The 22,640-nt window shown below is 50.7% G+C and overlaps 1 protein-coding gene across 1 annotated transcript in view; it reads left to right on the forward strand.

Moving 5' to 3' along the window:
* Positions 1-22,640, forward strand: part of BIRC6 (baculoviral IAP repeat containing 6) — a 1,973,616-nt gene that overhangs the window by 1,531,478 nt on the left and 419,498 nt on the right. Inside the window, exon 58 of the mRNA XM_085609819.1 lies at positions 19,734-19,865. Coding sequence (XP_085465945.1) covers positions 19,734-19,865 — 132 coding nt within the window. The remainder of the gene's footprint in view (positions 1-19,733; positions 19,866-22,640) is intronic.

Consider the following 22,640-nt stretch of genomic DNA (forward strand, 5'->3'; position numbering starts at 1 on the left):
GAAGGGCAAAGGGGGCCTACGCCCTATCTTGGACCTCAGGAGCGGTTCAAGATGCTTACTTTAGCTCAGGTTCTGGCTTGCCTCGACCCTGGAGACTGGATGGTAGCGTTGGACTTGCAGGACGCCTATTTTCACATCCCCGTCCTGCCGGCCCACCGGTGTTTCCTGCGGTTCACGGTGGGTCAGGAGCACTTTCAGTTCACCGTGCTCCCCTTCGGCCTCACCAGCGCCCTTCGGGTGTTCACGAAAGTGATGGCGGTGGTCGCAGCTCATCTGCGCAGATCGGGGGTTCCAGTCTTCCCCTATCTCGACGACTGGCTGTTGAAGGCGGGCTCGCCCCAGCAAGTCGTCTCCCACCTCCAGACTACGGCCGACCTCCTGCATTTGCTGGGGTTCTCCATCAACGTGCCGAAGTCACACCTGAGTCCCTCCCAGAAGCTCCTCTTCATCGGAGCGGTTCTCGATTCGGCGCAGTTCCGGGCTTATCCTCCGTAACAGCGGGTCCGGGATATTTAGGCTCTGATTCCCATCATTCGGCCTCTATCCTGGGTTTCGGTCAGGTTGGTGCTGCGGCTTCTGGGGCTGATGGCCTCCTGCATCCTGTTGGTGCATTACGCCAGGTGGCGAATGCGGGCTCTGCAGTGGGACCTGAAGTTTCAGTGGGCCCAGCATCGAGGCAACCTGTCCGACCATGTCTTGATCTCGGAGGGCACTGCGAAACAGTTGCAGTGGTGGCTCATGGACCGCGATTGGTTCAGCGGCAGATGCCTCTCCCTACCCCAACCGGAGCACGTAGTAGTGACGGACGCGTCCCTCCTGGGATGGGGGGGCCACATGGGAGAGGCGGAGATCAGAGGACTCTGGTCTCCGGCGGAGACTCAACTCCACATCAACCTTTTGGAGCTGAGAGCGATCCGGCTTGCACTGAAAGCCTTCCATCCCTCTGTCCGGGGAAGTGTCGTGCAGGTGTTCACGGACAACACCACCGCCATGTGGTATTGCAACAAACAGGGTGAGATGGGGTCGTGGACCCTTTGTCAGGAGGCTCTGCGCCTCTGGACATGGCTGGAACACCAGGGCATCACCCTGGTGGTTCAACATCTGGCGGGCTCTCTGAACGCCAGAGCAGACTAACTCAGCCGCCGGTGCATGATGGATCACGAATGGCGTCTGAACTCGGACGTGGCGCAAGGTCTCTTTCTGCAGTGGGGAGAGCCTTGGTTAGATCTATTCGCCACCGAAGAGAACGCGCAATGTCAGCACTCGCTCGGAGACGCTTTTCGTCGCAAGTGGAGTTGCGGTCTGTTGTACGCCTTTCCGCCTATACCACTTCTGCCCAGAGTGCTGAAGAAGATCAGGCGCGACCGGGCCCAAGTTATCTTAGTGGCTCCGGATTGGGCACGAAGGTTCTGGTATCCCGAGCTACTCAGTATGTCAATCGATCCCCCGATACGACTGCCTCTTCAGGAGGACCTTCTGTCGCAGCAGCAGGGGACGGTCCTCCACCCGAACCTGTCCAGCCTCCACCTCCATGCATGGAGATTGAGCGGCGGCAGTTGATGCCATTTGACTTGCCTCCTGAAGTCTATGATGTCATTCTGGCAGCCAGGCGTCCCTCCACAAAGACGGTATACGCCTGCCGCTGGAATAAATTTGTGGCATGGTGCAAAGCAAAGGCTGTGGATCCCCTTTCCGCCCCTCTTTCTGAGGGTCTAGTCTTTCTTCTTTCTTTGGCCCAGCAGGGCTCTGCTTTGGGCACCTTGAAAGGTTATCTTGCTGCCATCTCTGCCTTCTTACAGCTTCCTGATCAGCCTTGTCTTTTCAAGTCCCCTGTTGTTTCCCGTTTTCTCAAAGGCATTACTCACATGTTCCCTCCTGTCCCCTTCGTAATGCCTCAGTGGGACTTGAATCTTGTTCTGACTTTTCTTATGTGCGCTCCTTTTGAGCCTCTTCACAATTGTCCCATTCGTCTTCTGACCCTGAAAACTGCTTTCCTGGTAGCTATCACCTCGGCTAGACGGGTGAGTGAGCGCCAGGCTCTGTCATCTAAGCCTCCCTTTCTTTCTGTTCATCCGGACAAGGTTGTCCTCCGGCCTCCTCCTTCTTTTCTACCGAAAGTGGTGACCCCCTTTCACCTCGGGCAATCTGTCGCGTTGCCCACCTTCTTTCCGCCTCCGCATCCTTCAAAAGAGGATTAGAGGCTCCACCGTCTGGACCCAAAACGGGCGCTGTCATTTTATTTGGACCGCACCAAACAGTTCCGGGTGGACCACCAACTTTTTGTTGGATACATAGGAGCTAAGAAGGGGAAAGCGGTACACAAACGGACCATCTCACGGTGGGTCGTGTTGTGTATTAAACTTTGTTACTCCTTGGCAAAAAAGGACCCTCCTGTTGGGTTGAGGGCCCATTCCACCCGGGCCACAGCGGCTACTACTGCCCTGGGCCGGGGAGTTCCCTTGCGGGACATCTGTCAGGCGGCGACGTGGGCTTCACTGCACACGTTTGCCAAGCAGTATTGCCTGGACAGCCAAGTCCGGAGAGACGGCTTCTTTGGCCGTCTGTTCTCCAGGACTTTCTGGTGTGATCTTGGTTCGCAGACCCACCACCGGGGTTGGTATTGCTGGGATATCTATTCTAAGGTGAGGAATCTAACTAACGTGTTTCTTTCAGATGAACAAGTTACTTACCTTCGGTAACGATGTATCTGTAAGAAACATTAGTTAGTTAGATTCCTCACCGACCCACCCATCCTCCTTGTTCTGCGAACTGACATCTAGGCTTAAGGCTATCCTTTTCAGGGCCCTAGATTTTTTGGCACCAGTGTCGGTCTCTTGCATGGCTCTGCGTTCCTGGCGCGGAAAGCTATGTACAAGAACTGACGTCAGCGCGCGAGGGCGGCGTCTAAGTACTCCGACGACGTCATTCCGGCGCACGACGCCGACGACGGACGCGGAGCCACAGACGACGCCTAGATACGCGCAAGGGGTATTGCTGACGAAAAATCTTTCCGGATCCAGCCTGACGCCTGGGGATATTCGAAGGTGAGGAATCTAACTAACTAATGTTTCTTACAGATACATCATTACCGAAGGTAAGTAACTTGTTCTTTGGTTCTAGTCTATAATGCTGTTGACTCTTAGTTTGGTAGTGGTGCACCATGTATCTCATGCCAGATGCATGTCGGTGATCAATGAAAGTGTTGGTGCCTCCAAAGATATTTTGTTTACACTATATTATTCTACTTGAGTAAGCAGGTGTGTCGCCAGGTCTGTACTCTTGTTCTTTCTTGCCACGGATCTCTAACGATTTGGCAGTTTGAAAGGTTATTTATTTTTGGCTGCTCTAGCTTTAACCGGATTCTTGAACTTGGAGATGCTCAAACTCTGTTGACTTCATTATTCCCAGTGTGAATTGAAACTGAACTTCATGTTTAGAAACTGTTTTTTAGCTTTGTTGTTTATAAAAAGTTGCATATTTTTAAATCTCTAGCTCCTTCAAGGCAGGGATGACATACATGTACATATGTCCCTTTAAATACTAACATGTAAAGCAAGCTGCAGAAGTACAGGATTCTGGTTGATACTCAAGGATAGACAGTCAACATCAGCAATGACAAATGCCTGGTTGACCCATACAGGAAATACAGCACAAACAGCAAAATGAAAAGTAGAGAACAAAGAGTGCCTGCATCAGTTTGCTAAACTTTCAGCAGTACTAATCTTGAATTTCCCCAAGCACACAAAACTTCCCTTTTATTGTCTTTCAACTTTGCTTGACTAGGGAAAAGGGAAGCACCTCAGGATCTAAACCAGCATTTTGTGAATGTTCGCCTTCCTTAGAATTCAGTGGTAACTTAAATACATAAATAAAAACGTTGAATGTCCACAGTTAAGAGGCGCACAGGTTAAAGACAATAGTGTGACCTATGTGTGAGCCCCCTGTAGAACAGGAAATGCAACATGTATCATTGTAAGGTATGAACTGAACAGCAAAGATTGCATAGCCGATCTTCTGTTTCTCCCAGAGCAGTGGTCTTCAAACGTTTTTGCTCTGAGTCCCCTCTAAGCACAATGTTTTGAAGTCTACCCTCCTCCTCCAAAAATGTATGGCAAGAATAGGGAGATTGGGAGGGGCTGGGGTGAGCTCCGGGACGGTGTTCAGGAGATCATTTCAGGGGTATGTTTCTGTAGCTCATAATCTATGCTATACGTGAGACTTATAAAAGTATAAATGCATCAAACCAAAACTGAAATGGACCAAAAACGCTAGGCCCTATAATTGGGGTCTTGTTAGCTTGAGTCCTAATGCAACTGCACCCTCTGCACTGAAAGAAAAAAAAAACAGGGAAAAAAAGCCCCAGAGGCTCCCCAACTTTCTCAAGGCATCTCTCTGAGGAAGCTGTATATCATTTGTAGTCTAAAAAAATATGCCACCCCAACCAACCCTCACCCCCCATATATAGCACCGCTTCCTCTGGGCTATCTATTTGGTGCTATACATGGAGCTCACTTCTTTCCTTTTTCTCCTGGACCGTTACTCTGATGCCCAAGGAGTGAGGACAATCTGCATGCAAATAGAGGTCGAAGCGGACTGGATCTATGGGGAGCCACATGATCCATGGTGTTTTAATTCTACAGAAGCAATTTCCATAGTTTTTGGTAAAAAACAACCATCCCTGAACAATTATTGTGGACCTTGAAATGCCTCTGCGTAAAAGTGAAGGGAGGGAGCAGTTGGGGTGGGGATGAGCTGTCCTGTGTTGTAAAGCTCAGGGAGGGACACAAAGCTAAGGACGAAACAGCATTCTGAACAGGATGCCTGCTAGAATGTAAATGTGTGCAATTGGTTAATCACTAAATGTAAACGCAACTTGGAAGCCATTTTAGGCTTTAATTGATGGAGGCACATGAGGCTTAATGGGGACAATGAGTTATTCTTTTTCTTACTTAATGTCAGGGTGCAAACTGAGTTCTAGAAAGTTTCCTTTTAACAGACAAATGTTTGCACTAGGCAATGTGTACTTACTATTAAAATATTTATGTTGAAAGGTCTTGTTTTATCTTAAAACAACAAATCATTTGGCAGCAGTCTACCTTGTACTGTGTATAACGGGCTTCTCCAACGAGTAGCTTGTGAGCTACTGGTAGCTTTCCAGCTACTTGGAAGTAGCTTTCCTATGTGCAGCCCAGCCTACTAATGTTATTTTGATATCTGAAAGAGACAAGTTGGTGATAGATTCCTTACTTTAGAATATCCCCAGTCGTCAGACTGGATCCGGAAAGTTTTCGTCAGCAGAACCCCTGTGCGTCGGTAGACGTCGTCGTACGGCTCCGCATACGTCGCTGGCGTTGTAGCCGCCGAGATGACGTCATCGGAGCTACTTAGGGGAGAGGTGTGGCGCTGCGGCCAGGGCGACTGACTCCGGAATCTGGGGATCACGGTTCAATCCCCGAAGCCGGCGGCAGATTAGCCCAGCACCATGTGACTCTGGGCAATAGCTTGCTTAATCTTCCCGACGGCCCCTAGAGACCCTTATGGGTGATTGTTCGCGCTTTACAAAAATGTGGATTACTTATAGAAAAAAACGTAGACGTGCCCACGCGCACTGACATCAGTTCTTTCTTTTTCCACGCCAGCAGCGCAATTCCGAGAGAGAGCGGTACCCCTAGTTAAAAGTTTTAACTTGGTTTCTGAGAACTTGTTTATCTTGTTTTGTCGAGTACTTGACTCCTGGTGCAGTAGGGATGCCCGGCTTTAAGTCCTTTAGGGCCTGCCGTCGAAACATGTCGGTAGCGGACCCGCACGACGTGTGTCTCTTCTGCTTGGGGCACGCCCATGACCCCGAGGCGTGCCCCGATTGTTGGGCCATGGCGCCGAAAGCTTAGCGGGAGTGTTTCCAAAAGTTGTTGGAGGTCCGGCAATCGGTTTCGCGCCAATCAAGGTTCCGCTCCTGTGGGAGGTCGAGGGACCGGTCGCGGAGCCATCACCATCGCTCGTCGGAATCAGGGACAGGTAAGTCACGGCGCCATAAAAAGTTGAATAAGCGACGTTGCTCTTCCTCTACCCCTCACCGGTCGCGGGACGCGGTGGTGGGGGCGGGCGGTCACTCCCCCGCAGCTCCGATGGAGCCTCCGTTGTGGCCTACGGCTTACCCGCCCTTTCCAAGCCCGCACGCGACTCCGGACGAGGTACAGGCCTTTGTGTCGGCCTTAGGCCGTTTATTTGGCCCATCAGCTCCCTCCGGAGCATCTTCGTGCCCCGCGGACCCGTTGGGTGAGTCTGCCCCCCTGTCGCCACCTTTGGCCGCGGCTACACCGGCACCATACCCTGCAGCAGCGCCGGATCTGGCTTCGTCTCCGGCGCCGCCATTGACGCCGGACGGCGCCGAACCAGGATTGGTCTCTTAGCCCACAATTCCATTTCTTGGTGGGGAGTTTGTCCCATTTCCCTGGGTACCTCATCCTTACCAGCCTCTTCAACAACCTGTGGATGAAGGGGAGTACTGGGAGGGGGCTGAAGACCCTCTTGCAGCTCAATGCGAGGGTGAGCCTGAAAGGGAAGGCGACATGGAGGGTCCAGTGGATCTGGATTTCTCTACACACCCTGGTACACTGTCCCCTTCTTCTGTGGCTACGGAGGAGGCTGGGACTTTTTCAGTGGTGTTGCGTAGGGCGGCTGAGGCTCTTAACCTCGAGCACCCTTCTGTGCCTATCGGGACCAATCTCCTGACCGAGGTGCTGCTGCCAGCGTCGTCCTCCGCCGAGCCGCTGCTGCCCTTCAACGATGCAGTTACTGACATCATGTCAAGCACCTGGAACAAACCTAACACAGGGGTTCCTGTAGATAATGGTGTGGCATGCCGCCATCGCCCGGCGCCGGGCGACCCCAGCTTTCTCACACAACACCCTACGCCTCAGTCTGGTTGTCCAGGCTTCTGCCTCGCTGAGCGCATTCCCTTCTGCTACTCTGGACAGGGAATCTAAGAAAGTGGAGCAGTTTCGGAAAAAGATTTTCACTTCTGCCAGTTCCGGGTTGCGAGTGGTGAATAATGCGTGCCTGTTGGGCCGCTATTCACATTCTGTGTGGGATACCGTGGCACAGGTGCTGCCTCAGTGCCCTGTGGAAGCGCGGGCGGTGCTCTCCCAGGCCATTACCGAAGGGAGAGATGCTACTAAATTTACTATCTGTTGTGGGCTTGACACGGCCGATTCCCTCGGCAGGGCACTTTCCACAACGGTGGCGCTCCGCCGTTACGCTGGGCTCAGAACTACTGGCTTCTCCGGGGATGTCCAGAACACTTTGTTGGACATGCCCTTTGATGGCACACGCCTCTCTGGTGACAAGGCGGATAGCACCCTGGAACGCTTTAAGGACTCTCGGGCTACGGCCCAGTCCTTAGGTCTCGCCACCACGTGCACCCCCTCGGGGTCTGCTTTTTGCTCCTTTCCAGGTCCGGGTCGAGGCACCCAAGCACGTTCCTTTCAGAACCACCGGCCAGCGCAGCCGCAGTCTCAGTGCAGCCGTGGTCGTAGGGCCTGCCGTGGTGGGTCCCAGGCCTGCGGGCGGGTCAATCCACCACCGCCCCTGCCACCGCCGCCTCAAAATCTGCCTAGTCCTGTGTTTCAGGCCTACCAGACGCCAGTGGGCGGCAGGATTCGCCAACACCTCCCCCACTGGTGCACCATCACTTCCGACAGGTGGGATCTGCAGATAGTCTGAAGGCGCTACTCCCTCCCCTTCGAGTCTACCCCTCCAGCCATGCCACCTCAGTACCACCGCATGTCGGGGGATCACTTGTCACTTTTCCAGCAGGAAGTTGCGACCCTCTTGGCCAAGGGGGCCATCGAGTGCGTTCCGATGCCAGAAGTAGGTTGTGGTTGTTATTCCCACTACTTCTTGGTTCCAATGAAGGACAAGGGCCTGCGTCCTATCTTAGACCTCCGGAACGTCAATCGCTTCCTCCGGAAGGAGAAGATCTGATAGAGACTACTAGCCACAGATTCCTTAACGTAGAATTATCCCCAGTGTGAGAAGTTGGCCTGATATATGATGTCACTAATTCTAGTGTACACCTTGTATCAGTCCAAACAACCCTTATGGTGATTGGTTGTAAAGTCAACCTTATAGACCCGCTATCCTAGTGGTAGCATGGACAAGAGCAGTCTTAGGCTAAACTCTGAATGGCATGTGAAGCCAGCTGTTATACCATATGTAATCCCTTGAATACCAAATGAAAGGACACCACAGCAGATATATATAAAAATAGAATGTATTTATTCTAGTCAAACCCTCAGCACTCTCTATGAGATTCGAGGTAAGTACAACACAGTCCTATTTAAGCATACATTAAGTCACACAGGTAATAGGCCCTAGGGGCCACGCAAACCATATACTAAGTAAGTGGTATAAGAACCACTGTCACGAACACAGGATAGGCCTAGGCCTAGGGAATCGCTGGGGCTACACTATACTACCAAAGGTTAGGAAGTGGGAGGCCCACGGGATTCAGGTGCAGAGTGGAAACACTCACGCGTAATGAGTAAAAGTCCATAGAATTACTAGCAATTAGAAATTAACGGTTTTAGGACACTTCTGGTATAGCTAGAAAGTCGAGACTCGGAAACTAGACCCTAGGATAGTCAATACCCGTGTGAGCACCGAAGTACTCTAGTTACCTAGCCCACGGGCTGCGGGTGCATAGGTGTGAACTTGCGTCGGGTTTCGTCGTTGACTTATATGGATGCCTGAAGGAAAGTTGCTGACAGGCGGTCAGTGAAGAGTGTCCGGTGGATCCCAAGGAGGGGATCAAGAAGGAAGGAATCTGCAAGCAGAAGGGACAGAGTCTAGGCCACCAGCCAGGAGCCGGGAAGGAACCAGGAAGGAGCCAGGCGATGTCGTGAAGATGCAGGTGAAGAGGTGAAGCTTGTCGCAGCAGCCACGGGTACCAGGAGACGTCGAGGACGACCAGGACCAGGAGGTGAACTGTCCCACGAAGGCTCTTGCTGTTGGCGGCGTCGAAGTAGAGTCAGGACCCAACAAGCGGAACCCACGCAGGATGGAGGACTTGCTTCTGGTGCAGACCAGGAAGGTCTGGGGTGCTTTTCTTTCACAGAGGAGCGGGTGCCAGTCTGGAGGAGCCGGACCAGCAAGATGAAACAAAAGGTTCGTCGTCGCAGAGGTTACTAGCCAACGGGCCAGCAACCGGACAACTCGTCGAGCAACACCGGTGCAGAAGGGCCCCACGCAGAACACGTGAAGTGTGGGGAGCTGGTCTTCTTTGCAGATGGTGCTCGGGATTGGGGCTTCTCAATTCCCCAAGCACAGCCTCGAGGAAGAATCTGAAGTCACGCTAGTCAGTTACTAGCCACTTTTCCCAAGTCGCCGGTCCCACGTCCCTAGTCGCCTCCACGGGTCTCAGCTTCGCTGGAGATGTGGATCTGGTTCAGAGGTGTCTGGAAGTCTCGGCGCTGGTCAGTCTCTGCAGTCGTCCCTCGTCAGTTGCAAAGCAAGCAGCGGTCGCTGGATGGTGCCTGGTTGCCCAGGGTGGTCACTCCTTGGCCACAAGGGAGATTTCTTCAGTCTTCTTCCTGAGGTCGAAGGTCCAGAGTTTCTGTTCAAGTTGCAGATTCAGGTTAATCTAATTTAGCAGGGCTCAGCTAGTTACTGATATACTGGGCTAGTGGGCTGGGCTACCTGCAAGGTCCCTCCTATGGGTGGGACCAGGAAGGGGAGTGGCTACACCCCCTTTCCTTTGTCCAGTTTCGTGCCAGAGCTGGGGCTGGAGTGCCCCAGCGCCGCTTTGAACTGGACTATGCATGGGACACCTTGTGTGCCCCAGGCAGTGTCTAGTTTCTTTCATCCCTCCCTGCCCCAATACACTAACTCCTGTCTGGGGTGGTGCTCGCACCTCCCAAGGCAGGAAACCTATTGTCCAAGCCTCCCTCGCTGGAAGGACTCCCAGCAGCAGGAGGTCAGACTTGTGTCTGTGGCAGCAGCATCCATTTTGTGATGCTGGGGCTCTGGTTAACTTTAACCGGGTAAGTAGGTTTCAACATGTCTTCTCCCTCTAGAAGGGAGGAATAATATCCTCATTGCCAGAAATGGTATGGGGGTATTATTCCAAAGTGTTAGACCCCTTACACGACATGTTTTGATAAAGCCAAACCATAGTTACCATAACCGTTTAAGATTATAAGGCACTTTAAGAGTATATGGTAGGCTATATCATAGAACAGCTATAAGGACATGGTTCCGAAAGCTGCAGACAGGCTCAGCTCATGCTAGAGCACCATCTCACATGTTACCAAGCACTCTGCCTCCAGGATTGTTAAGGCCTGCCATAGGAGTGGCTGATAGGTACACATGTGTCTATATATAAGGTAGGTATAGGAATACTACACCTAAGCAAGGAGTGATTACACGACCTTGCCCCAGCTGAGTGATCAGCCAGTTGTGTCATAATGGAAGGCCAGGCCAGGGGTGTCCCAATACATGCTGCAGCCCCTGGTAGGCCTAGGGTACACCTATGCCCTGGGTACCTAGGGTACACTATACAGGGGCCAATAAGGTGATCCCTACCAATTGGGCTATGCACCTAAAGTACATAGTATGAATTTAGAGAGAGAACAGCTGGGCTTTGGGTCTGATTAGCAGGCCCACAGCCACATCTAAGTCGAAAACCAGTGAAGCAAAAAGCAAAAAGTGGGGGTGAACATAGAAAGCAGACCCTACTCTCCTACACCCAGGCGTGAGACTGGACCCGGAAAACTTTCTTGCCCAGCATTTCTGCGCAACGGAGGGCGGTACCTCGCGACTCCGCCCGACGTCCTCTGCGGGCGTGACGTCAGCGAGGTCACATAAGTCCCAACCCGGCGCGCTGACGTCAGTTTTCTTCGTTTCCGCATGCAACGCGGACCCGGATCATGTTCCTGGCCTTCTTTGTACGCTTAGCGTTTTCTTGGGTACAGTGTGCAAATGCCTTCGGGATTCAAGACGTGCTCGTCTTGCGCACGTCAGATGTCGGCAACGGATCCTCACCCCATCTGTATGCGGTGTTTGGGGGAGCACCACGACTCAACGGACTGCAAGGCGTGTCAGCAAATGAAGCCGAAGTCCCGCGGGAGCGCCGGATGAAACTCCTTTGGCACACATGTCCAGGTCGGCGTCGTTGCCGCGTCCATCCCCCGCGGACGGCTTCAAGAACCGCTGCTAATGAGTCCGACATCGTCCTTCTCCCAGGCCGCAAGGGCGTCGCTCACCTGTTGCTAAGTGTCGCAGTTTGTCCACGAGGCCCGGGTATCCGGCCTGTTGGGGGCGTGGGTTCTCCACAGGTGGTGCGGCCCTGCGCGTCGCCACCCTATCCGCCGTTCCCCGGCGCGGGGGCGACCAGAGCCCAGATGGAGGCCTTCCTTCTTCTCCTTCTCTTCCTGGGACGTCTGCGGATCCCTTGCCGCGTGCGGGGACTCCTGCGGCGGCTCCGGCCCCGGCGCCGACAGGTTCGGATCCAGGTTTGGAGGATGTGATGCCGTCAGGGTGCGGCCCTTCGGGGTTCCCTCCTTCGGACCACGGTGCCTCTGCCTCGCGGCAAACCCCGTGGGGATCCCTGTGGTGTCGCGGGAGGTTGCCGGAGCTCGGGGCGTGTGGTCTAGTCCCCCTCGGTCCTCTGGGCATGCGGCGGCCTTGTCCAAGGCCAAGGTGATGCCGCCCAGGCGCCGGCGGCTCCTGGCCCTGGTGGCGCTACAGTGGCCGGCTAGGGGTCGGGCGTGTCCCCGGGCTCCCCTCGTTCCTCCACGCAGGCGGCTGTCTCGTCAGAGGTCGAGTTGACGCCTTTTCGGCACTGTTCCTTAGCCGCCCGTCTCTGACCCAGCCCCTGTCTCCCGCGCCGCGATTGTGGCAGAGGTCGTTCTGGCGTCCCCTTTGGCGCCGGTCGACGCTGACCTGACGCCGGTGGCAGACTCTATGACGCCGGTCCGAAGTCGGGTCGTTGATTCGTCTTCGGAAGCCCCCTCTTCTTCTGAGGTTCGGCAGCTGTTTTTCCTCTTCTCCGGAGACGGGTCACGGCGTTGTGGCTTTTTCCCCGGCGTCTTTAAGGACGGCTCTTCGCCGTCACCGCGCCTGCAGTCTTCGCCAGAGGCGCCTCAGGTTCCCCATTCATTGGTCCCCCCTCCCCCTTTTCGAGCTGGCCTTTCCTTCCTCCGATTGGGCTGGGGGACAGCCGCCTTAGCTTGCAGCTGTCGCCCACGGAGGAACTGCTTTCCCCACGGCGGGGCCCTACGGAGGCGAGTGCTTCCTTCGCTCGGGCTGTTTCCACGGCTGCAGGCATCTTGCGCATGGGCGATCCAGCTGCCCATTTCCCCACAGAGCATCTGCTGGATGTTCTCTATCAGGGCTCTGGTGGACGGAAGCTGCTTCTTCCCTTCGAGGCTCCGCTCCACAATTCTATTTTGGGGGCCTGGGGCGTCCTGCCACGGGGGACCCGGTGCCCTAGCCTCTTCTGCACCGCCACCATCCTGCTCCGCATGATCCTGTCTGTCTTTCCCTCCACCCTTCTTCCAGGGGCCCTCTTTTACAGACTGCCTTTCCCTCCTTGCCATCGGTATTGTCTCCCCCGTCGCGGGTGGCCCGCTGCTTGGATTCCTGGGGGCGCAACCTCTTTGCCTCCTCAAGTGCTGCTTTGCAGGCCCTTAACACTCTGTGTGTGTTGGCCAAAGCCACTTCTTGCGTGTGGGACCCGGCAGAGTCCCTTCTGTCTTTCGCTTCTCAGGAGGGTGCCTGCGTTGATCTGCGGCACCATGTGTTGGATGGCGGGGAGCTGACGGCATTTATTCTTTGCTCGGCTCTGGACGTTTCGGAGCGGAGGTGCTTGGTCGTACCATAGCTACTTCGGTGGCCCTTCGTCGACATGCCTGGCTACGGGATAGTGTTTTCCCTGAGAACGTTAGAGAACGGTTGGTTGACCTCCCCTTTGATGACGCTCTGTTGTTCCACGCCCCTGCGGATTCTGCCATTCAGAGGTTTCTTGCGGGGCTTCATCCTCCTCCTCCCCCTCAGTGACCTAACCGTCTGTCTGTGTTTTGGGAGGTGTTCTCCCATTGTTTTCCTGGGGCTTTGTAACGGAAAGCCCAGGTTATGTGTTCTGTCTGATTGATATGCCTTAGGGTCCTTTTATTGGGCCCTTGGTGCTGTTGGCTGCTGGTTCGGCCCTTTGTTGACTTGTGGTTTTGGCTGTTGCTAAGCCCGGTAGGCCCTGAGATTAGGCCTTCTATCTCTTCTTGATTGGCTGCTGGGTAAGCCGTCTGCGGGTTTTTCTGCAGGTCTTTTCTGTTTTGTCCTCTGCTGCGGAAATCTTTTCCTGAGAGGTGTTCCCATGGTTCTTGGGACGTATCTGGGATACTTGTAGCTATTACATAGCTCTGTCATGTGCTGGGGAGGTGTGGTCACCCTTTCGGGTTCCTTGCTCTCCCTGGCGTAACGGTATGTCGCAGGTGTGATCTTCTTGCCTCTTGTCTTGTGGCAGCTTGCGCTAGGTCCGCCCTTCTCCTTGTCGCCACGTCGCTCGGCTGGTCTGGCCTGCTGTCGTGTTGTGGCGGTTCCGCACTTTTCTTCTGTGTTCTGGCTTGGTCCTCTGCCTGATGTTCCAGGGGGTTTGGCTTTCCTTGGCCTCTGTGTTTTGGTGGCCAGCTTGGGCCCGTCCTCCGTCTCTCTCTTATTTTCTGCCGGTTCCTCCACTTCTTCGTGGTCAGTGCGTCTCCTGGTCCTCCCTGGCCTCTGCCTTCGGCTGGCATCTGCCTTTTCCTAGGTGCGCTGTTCCGGGGTGTTGCCTGTTACAGGCGGTGCGTGCCCGTGCAGGACTGCTTGTTCTCCTCCACCGTTGTGATCTTGCTGGGTTTCCTTGTGCCCCTGCCTCTGGTTCCACTGGGGCTTCACGCAACGGTGCTTTTCTTCTTCCGCCTGTGCTATTGGTGGTGGCGCCGTTCCGGCCTTGCCCTCTTCTTGCGACCAAGGGGTTTTCAGCTCTTCCCTATCTCTGTGCCTGTATTTCTTTCAGTGGGCCCTGCCTCTGGCTCTTACCTCTTCTCCCTGGGTTTGAGGAGGCCCTTGTGTTCCTTGAGGCTTTTGGGGTGCTGACTGCCCCTGCAGGGTGTTGGGCGCTCTCCCTTGGTTGGGCTTACGATATCCTGACCTTTTCCTTCTTATGCAATGTCCCCTACTGGGGCCCTGTGTCTCTCCTGGGGGGTAGGCTCTCTTGCAGGCCCTCCTCCCTTCTGGGTATGGCTAGGGTATCTATTCTACGTTAAGGCATGGCTAGTAGTCTCTATCAGATGTACAAGTTACTTACCTTCGGTAACGATGTATCTGGTAGCGACGATTCTAGCCGCAGATTCCTTCACGACCCGCCCTTCCTCCCCGTTCTGCGAGGACCTGCAGCTTGGTTTTCTGCGCTCGCCTCCCTCTGGGTGGCTTGTCTTCTATGGGGGTCCTTTTCGTTTTCTGCTCGTCGTGCTTCCCTCCAGCTGGGTTCTCTCCAGTGTAGGGGCCTGCCTTTGCTCCTTTTCCCTTTGTTCTTGCTCTTTGGCCTCCTGCTCCATTCCGAGGCTCTGGGCTTTCTTGAATGTGTGGTTTGGGGATGGATTGCGGTTGCTCCTCTGTTCTGGGCTTGTGGCCCTTTGCTGTGTGGTCTATGGTTGCTGTCTTTCTCTTCCAGCGCTTTCCGCTGCTTGTGCCTCCAGTCTTGCTCTTGCCTTGGCTTGCACGGTGGTTCCACGGATGGGTGCTTTATGCTTTCCCTGCTGTGGCTTTCCTGATGTGACCTTTTGGTGCTTTTGTGCTGCCTGGTGCTCCCACCTGGCTTGCACGGTTGTTCCTCAGAGGTGGTCTGCTCTCTTCCTGCTTTGGCTTTCCTGTTGTAGCCTCCTGGCGCCTTGGTGCCACCTGGTGCCGTTCCTGGCTTTTTTTGTCTCTCTCTCTTTTTGTTTCTCTGTTTTTTTCTCACACTGTTCTCATGCTCTCCTCAGTTTTGTTGTGATGGCTCCGCGTTGTGGTGCGGAAAAGTTCTCCGAAGCAAACTGACGTCAGCGCGCCGGGGTGGGGATTATGTGACCTCGCTGACGTCACGCCCGCGGAGGACGTTGGGCAGAGTCGCGAGGTACCGCCCCCTGGCGCGCAGAGATGCTGGGCAAGAAAGTTTTCCGGGTCCAGTCTCACGCCTGGGGATAATTCTACGTTAAGGAATCTGCGGCTAGAATCGTCTCTACCAGATACATAGTTACCGAAGGTAAGTAACTTGTACTTCAAGATGCTCACGCTTGCTCAGGTCTAGTCTGCTCTAGACCCGCAAGACTGACTGGTAGCGTTGGACTTGCAGGATGCTTATTTTCATATCCCCATCCTGCCGGCCCTCCAGCGTTACCTACGGTTCACGGTAGGCCACGAGCACTTTCAGTTCACCGTGCTCCCTTTCGGCCGTACCAGCGCCCCTCGGGTGTTCACGAAAGTGATGGCGGTGGTAGCAGCTCATCTGCGCAACTCACGGGTTTCAGTCTTCCCCTATCTCGACGACCGGCTGTTGAAGGCGGGCTCGCCCCAGACAGTCATCTCCCACCTCCAGACTACGGCCGACCTCCTGCATTTGCTGGGGTTTCCCATCAATGTGCCGAAGTCGCACCTGTTTCCCTCTCAGAAGCTCCTCTTCATCGGAGCGGTTCTGGATACGGCACAGTTTCGGGTTTATCCTCCCGAACAGCATGTCTGGGACATTCGGGCTAGGATTCCGATCTTTCGGCCCTGGTCCTGGGTTTCGGTCAGGAAGACCCTGAGGCTGCTGGGCCTCATGGCCTCCTGCATCCTGCTGACCTATCATGCCAGATGGCATATGCGGGCTCTGCATTGGGACCTGAAGTTCTAGTGGACGCAGCATCGGGGAAACCTGTCCGACTACATCCAGATCTCGGAGGCCACTGCACAGGACTTGCACTGGTGGCTCACGGACCAGCGTTGGGTCAGTGGCAGATCCCTCTCCTTTCTCTAACCGGAGCACACAGCAGTGACGGATGCGTCCCTCCTGGGATGGGGCGGCCACATGGGAGAGGCAGAGGTCAGAAGCCTCTGGTTTCCGGCGGAGTACAAGCTCCATATCAACCTTTTGGAGCTCAGGGCGATCCTACTCGTACTGAAAGCATTCTTTCCCTCTGTCAATGGGAGAGTAGTTCAGGTGTTCGCAGACAAAACCACCACCATGTGGTACTGCAAAAAGCAGGGCGGGTGGGGTCGTGGACCCTATGTCAGGAGGCTCTACGTCTCTGGACGTGGCTGGAACGTGAAGGCATTTCCTTGGTGGTACAACACCTAGCAGGTACCCTGAACGCCAGGGCGGACGAACTCAGCGCAAGTGCATGTTGGATCACGAATGGCGTTTTCACTCGGAGGTGGCACAAGGTCTCTTTCAGCAGTGGGGAGAACCTTGGTTTGATCTATTCACCACCGAAGAGAATGCGCAATGTCAGAAGTACTGCGTGTTGGAGTTTCCAGGGCGGCTTTTCGTCACGAGTGGAGTAGCAGTCTATTGTACGCCTTTCTGCCTATACCACTTCTGCCCAGAGTGCTGAAGAAGATCAGACGCGACCGGGCCCAAGTCATTCTTGTGGCACCGGACTGAGCTCGAAGAGTTTGGTATCCAGAGCTACTCAGTATGAGCGTGTATTCCCCGATCCGACTGCCTCTTCGGGATGATCTCCTGTCGCAGCAGCAGGGGACGGTCCTCCACCTGAACCTGTCCAGCCTCCACCTCCTTGCGTGGAGATTGAGCGGTGAGCGGTGACTCCTGAAGTTTGTAATGTGATTCTGGCAGCCAGGCATCCCTCCACTAAAACGGTATACGCCTGTCGGAAAAAAGTTGTGGCATGGTGCACAGCGAAGGCTGTAGATCCTCTTGCTGCCCCTCTTTCTGAGGTCCTCTTGTTCCTTCTCTCTTTGGCCCAGCAGGGCTCTGCTCTGGGCTCTATCAAGGGCTACCTTTCTGCTCTTTCAGCCTTTCGTAGGCTGCCTGATCAGCCCTCTCTTTTCAAGTCCCCAGTTGTCAACAGATTTCTCAAAGGCATTACTGACCTTTTCCCTCCTATTCCTTTTGTAATACCTCAATGGGACTTGTACCAGGTTCTCACATACTTGATGTGCGCTCCCTTTGAACCTCTTCATAACTGTCCTTTGCGGTTATTAACTTTGAAAACTGTCTTCCTGGTGGACAACCTCTGCTCGGCGGGTGAGTGAGATCCAAGTTCTTTCCTGTAAACCTCCGTTCCTGGTGATTCATCCGGACAAGGTTGTGCTTCGACCGCGTCCCTCCTTTCTACCAAAAGTAGTCTCTGCCTTTCATCTCGGGCAATCTGTCACTCTGCCCACTTTCTTTCCGCCTCTGCACCCTTGAAGAGAAGAGAAGAGGTTCCACCGGCTGGACCCAAAACGTGTGCTTTCGTTCTATCTCAACCGCACACAACAGTTCCGGATGGATGACCAGCTCTTTGTTGGCTACGTGGGCGCCAAGAAAGGCCGGGCGGTGCACAAGCGAACTATCTCCCGATGGGTTGTCTTGTGCATTAAAGCCTGTTAGACTCTGGCTAAAAAGGAACCTCCGGAATGGCTGCGCGCCCATTCTACCAGGGCGACAGCAGCTACTACAGTATTGGGATGCGGTGTCCCCCTGCAAGACATCTGTCAGGCAGCCACTTGGGCCTCGTTGCATACTTTCACTAAGCACTATTGCCTTGACAGTCCGGTACGGAGAGATGGCTTCTTTGGCCTTTCGGTTCTCCGTGACTTTCTGGTGTAATCTCACTTCACAGACCCACCACCAGGGTTGGTATTGCTTGGGTATGTATTCTGAGGTAAGGAATCTTATCACTAACGTGTCTCTTTCAGATGCACAAGTTACTTACTTGTGTAACGATATATCTGTAAGAGTCATTAGTTAGTGATCGATTCGTAACCGCCCGCCCATCCTCCCCGTTCTGCGAACTGTTCTCTAAGGTTCAGGACATCCCTTTCAGGGCTCTAGTTCTATTGCACCAGTAGTCGGTCTCTGGCATGGCTCTGTTCTCCTGGTGCGGAAAAGTTGTGTACAGAACTGTCGTCAGTGAGCGTGGGCGTATCTAAATAGCTCCGACAACTTCATCTCGGCGGCTACGACGCCAGCGACGTACGCAGAGCAGCACAACGGCGTCTACCGACGCGCAGGGGTGCTGCTGACGAAAGCTTTCCAGATCCAGTCTGACGCCTGGGGATATTCTAAGGTAAGGAACCTATCACTAGCTAATGTCTCTTACACATATATCGTTACACGAGTAAGTAATTTGTGCTTCGTTGTCCCTTGCTCTGTTTAGGCAATTGATCCACTCTCCATCTTCTATCTTGGTGCTGTCCATAATGTAGTTTACAGATGAGGTGAAGAAAAGACAGCTGAGGTTACGGGAGCTGGTAGAGTGCAAATGGGATGGGAGATACAAGAGGATGGAGCAACTTGCTCTCAGATTAAGCTTTAGGGGTAGTAGAGCACTTAGTCAGGGCACCATTCTGTAAAGGACTTAACATTTGTATGCCTGCAGCAACTCAAGAGCGAACTAAGTCTGTGAGTAACCTTAGCTTGTGCACTGCACAATGATTATATTGTGTGCCTTATGTCGAGTTTTTAATGTGTTATGGGCTACAGATAGGAGCGTTTCTGTGCTTTGGATGTTACTAGTGATGATCGAGGGCTGTAGGGTATTCAAAACTAGCATATGAAGTTATGAAATATATCAATGGTGGAGAGCTAGTGTTACTAGTAACTTATTTATCTTATGTGCTTGTAACTCTGGCAGATCAAATTTTTCACCAACCAGTGCAAACTCATGTAGTCTTAGTACACATCCAAGATGGTTAATTGTCAACGCTTGTTTTTCTTGAGAACCAGATTGTGTGGATTACAATAGTGTTCTGCATCTCCTTTGGGGGAAGGTGTAATTCCATAAAGAAAAGTTCGATTCTTGTACTCTGAATCCCCGTTTCCTAAAGATTTGGTTCTTCATCATGAGATTCTGTCATTCATAAAAAGTAGAATATCTCTCCAGATGTATTCAACCCTCTGATCACATTTGTTTTTATTAAACATGTTTTCAAATTGAAAGCAGTTTACACAAGAAATCTTCCCTAAATATGCTATATATTTTTATTTTACTTTTTAAGCTATGGCGAAATCTAAAATACAGTAGTATATTTGATGGAAAAACTGCAATACTACTTTTTAATAAATAAGGAAAACATCCTGCAATTCATAACCCTCGGAGATGCTCTATTCTTAACATACGCCTCAGGGTGTCAGTCCAGTATAATATCGGTGTGAATATAACTATAGATCCCAAAGGGAATTATTATAGAATAGTGGTCTGTGGGTGGTTGATTTATAAGGAGTGTGTGTCTGTGCTTTCACTTGTGCTTTTCTTGTGAGAATGCGGTGCATGTTGGATATGTAGCATGTGGATGACAAAACATTTATCTTAGAGCATATGAATAACTGTCGAACAGTTGTACAGATTCCTGAATAGTTACCCCCTAGTCATCACTTCTTTATGCAAAGCTTTTATATTTATAAATGTAAATGAACTGTGGAAATCCTATGTGTTGGTCCTTTACTGTTTGTTTACAGTGACTAAAAATTACAGGGGAATTAGATAACTGACTATTATATTTCTTTTCCATAGATACTCCAAGTATAACAGCAAAACTAATAAACGAGCAGAAAGATGACAAAGAAAAGAAAAACCATGAGGAGAAGGAAAAGGTTAAAGCAGAAAATGGATTTGAGGACAATTATTGTGTTGTTGTAGCATCGGGTAGGTTTCTTCTTACTTTACTGTAATTCATGAGTTTGGCTAGTTTATTACTTTTGCCTGTTCATTGTTACCAGCAAGTTGTTCCCATGCAATAAAATGACAACATGTATCTCTTTTCCCGTCACATGACATTGATTTAATGTTGGTTTCAAAGCAGGAGGTAGATAAATGAATTATACAGCTTTAATGTTTGGGATGTATTTTAACATGCTCTGGTCTTCTAGAGTTAAACGTATGTAGTGTGTCAAGATCACAAACAGAATGGCCTGTGCTGTGCAAGGGTTAAGTATGAAATCTACCCAACCATCATTGCGGGTTGAAGGCCATTTTTTACTGAAGTAAGTGTTTTTATTAGCCAGTATGTTCTATTTAATTAAATAGAGATTCGTATTGATACTTCTAACCGCAGATTTCGCCTCTTTAGAATATCCCCATGGTCCAGGTCCTGGAAGTGGTTTGGTAGTCATTTAATTGTACTTCGGTTGATGAATAGTTTATGTGAATTATGCACACTTTTAACTAAAGGTATAATGGTAGGTATAATGGTAAAGCATCTCAATGAAATATTGTACCTTTCATTGCACAATTAAGTGAAGATGTAACATGCAGTAGACTTCATCTGAAATAATCTAGTATGCTAATACTATTAAGCACTTTCAGGCCACACTAACCTATCAGTTATAAATAAGAAGGATGTAACATGAATCCACATTGAGAAGACCTGTGTTTGAGTGTGTGCACGTTTTGTCCATTTATGCTGAAGCTCTTAAGACAAAATATAATATTTGCCACTCTGATATCCCTCTTATTACTATAGCACTGAGTTAGTAGAACCCATTTTTCAAAGGTGATATGGGTAATATTTTCTGTACAGAAGTAGACACTTTGGGAAGGTGTGATGGTAAAACAGTTAGTAAAAGGACCTCCCTTTCTGCTTTTAAATCTTTCTTTTCATCCAGTATATTTGAAGCTAAGAAGCCTAGTTGGCTCATACACACGTGAGATGTTTGTCATTTTGGCCTGTGAATCATAAAGCAGAGAACAGTGAATACTGAATGAGAGGGAAGGGTAGTTGAGCCCTCAACATATTTAGACATAAGCTTCCCAGAAAGTTCACCTTCATCTTTTCAGTCTCCATTGGCATAAATGTGTAAACCAGAAATTATATGCCTCTGTGGGCAGGAAAGTTGAGCCTTTTCTATTTCAGGTAATTCAAATAGTTTCTCTACAGACTTAGTCATTAACGTTCAGAGCTCCCTCCACTTTTGTTTTAAGTAACACCCTCCCTTTAATTCCATTGTTTAATTTGTTATTAATGTCCCTTACTGAAAGTCAGTCAAAACTTTATTAGGCTAAGAATTAGCTGTAAAAGCCAATAATGTTCATACAAATGAATCAACCATATGATAAAAGCAAGTTAAAACATTGAAAAAAGCAAAACAAATTTTTATCCCATCTGTCCTTTTCTAACATACAAATAACTTCTGCATAGCACTTTATAATCTTAAAGGCTGAGTGAATAAAGTTAATTACAGAGATACAAAATGATTCTGAAGAAAGTTGTATCAGAAGCATAGCCATATTATATTGTTTAATGGTCAACTTTGAAATAAAGGAATAAGGAACAGTTTTCATGAAACTCTATGAAATGTGTTAAAATACATAAGATGTAAAGTGCTCGGTGCTGAGGCATTATCATAGGAGCAGTTAAGAAGGTTTGTAAACCACGAACTGCATGTGGCAAAATCGAATAGAAAATGCAATGTGTTGAGTCCTAGACGCATGAGATAAAATCTAAACTGTGTGTTCCTCATAAAAAAATAGCTAAGACTTTACTGCTGAGTTTGTTAATTAAGCTAAATGGTTCAATTCTATGTACTTAACACTTTGTTACACAGTACGTATACTTTCATAATGCTTAACAAACAAATACTTAACTTTAGCTTTAGTTGTAACAAATTCGGAATATCCCAGGGCAGTAAATGTCTGGGAATAGCTGCAATGCTATCCAGCATTAAACAATCTTTAATAACTACTCTAGAAAACCTCCTTCTCCTTTATACCAAATTGAAACCCACAACATTATTGGGCAGATTTTTATTAAATCTTCAATGTATCACAATCCGACCTCAGAATGACACTCAAAGGTTTGATTGCTTGGCTTACCTATGTCTCCTCCACTATGAAATGTTTAGGGTAACCTGAACTCTATATAGATCCAAGTGGTATTGTCCAAACGGACAAAAGATGGGTCAAAGAAGTGTTAGGAGATAAGATGGTAGCAGATCGAGATGCATTAGCATTGAATAAGCTTTTAGCACGTCATGCAATTTTAGTGAAAACTGTATGTGGCTTGGAGCCATATCTTACATTGGACATGCCCCGCCACCAGCGACGATTGCTGACATTTTTTAGGTTTAATTTATTCCCACGGCTACTGCCCTCCAATCATGGTTGCTTTAAGGACTCGCGGTTGCCCTTGTGTGATGGTGATAATGTTTCCATTAATGATAACCTACACACAGTCATGATTTCCAAAATATAATTATCTGCTTTTAAGTATATACGCACACTGCTGAAGCTGATGAATTGTAACCAAGTGAGACCTCCATTACTGTCCCTTCACTTTTTAACCACTCCCACAGTGTGCTATTTTTTATCCTGTTATCTTTATGGTGTTTTAAAGCTAACCTAATTGTAATTTATCCGATGTTTATATTTATTAAATATATCAGGTAGTGCTTCACTTTTGTGATTTTAATTTTTTTAATCGTA

This window comes from Triturus cristatus, chromosome 6, assembly GCF_964204655.1.
Source record: "Triturus cristatus chromosome 6, aTriCri1.1, whole genome shotgun sequence".
In the NCBI taxonomy this organism is placed as follows: Eukaryota; Metazoa; Chordata; class Amphibia; order Caudata; family Salamandridae; genus Triturus; species Triturus cristatus.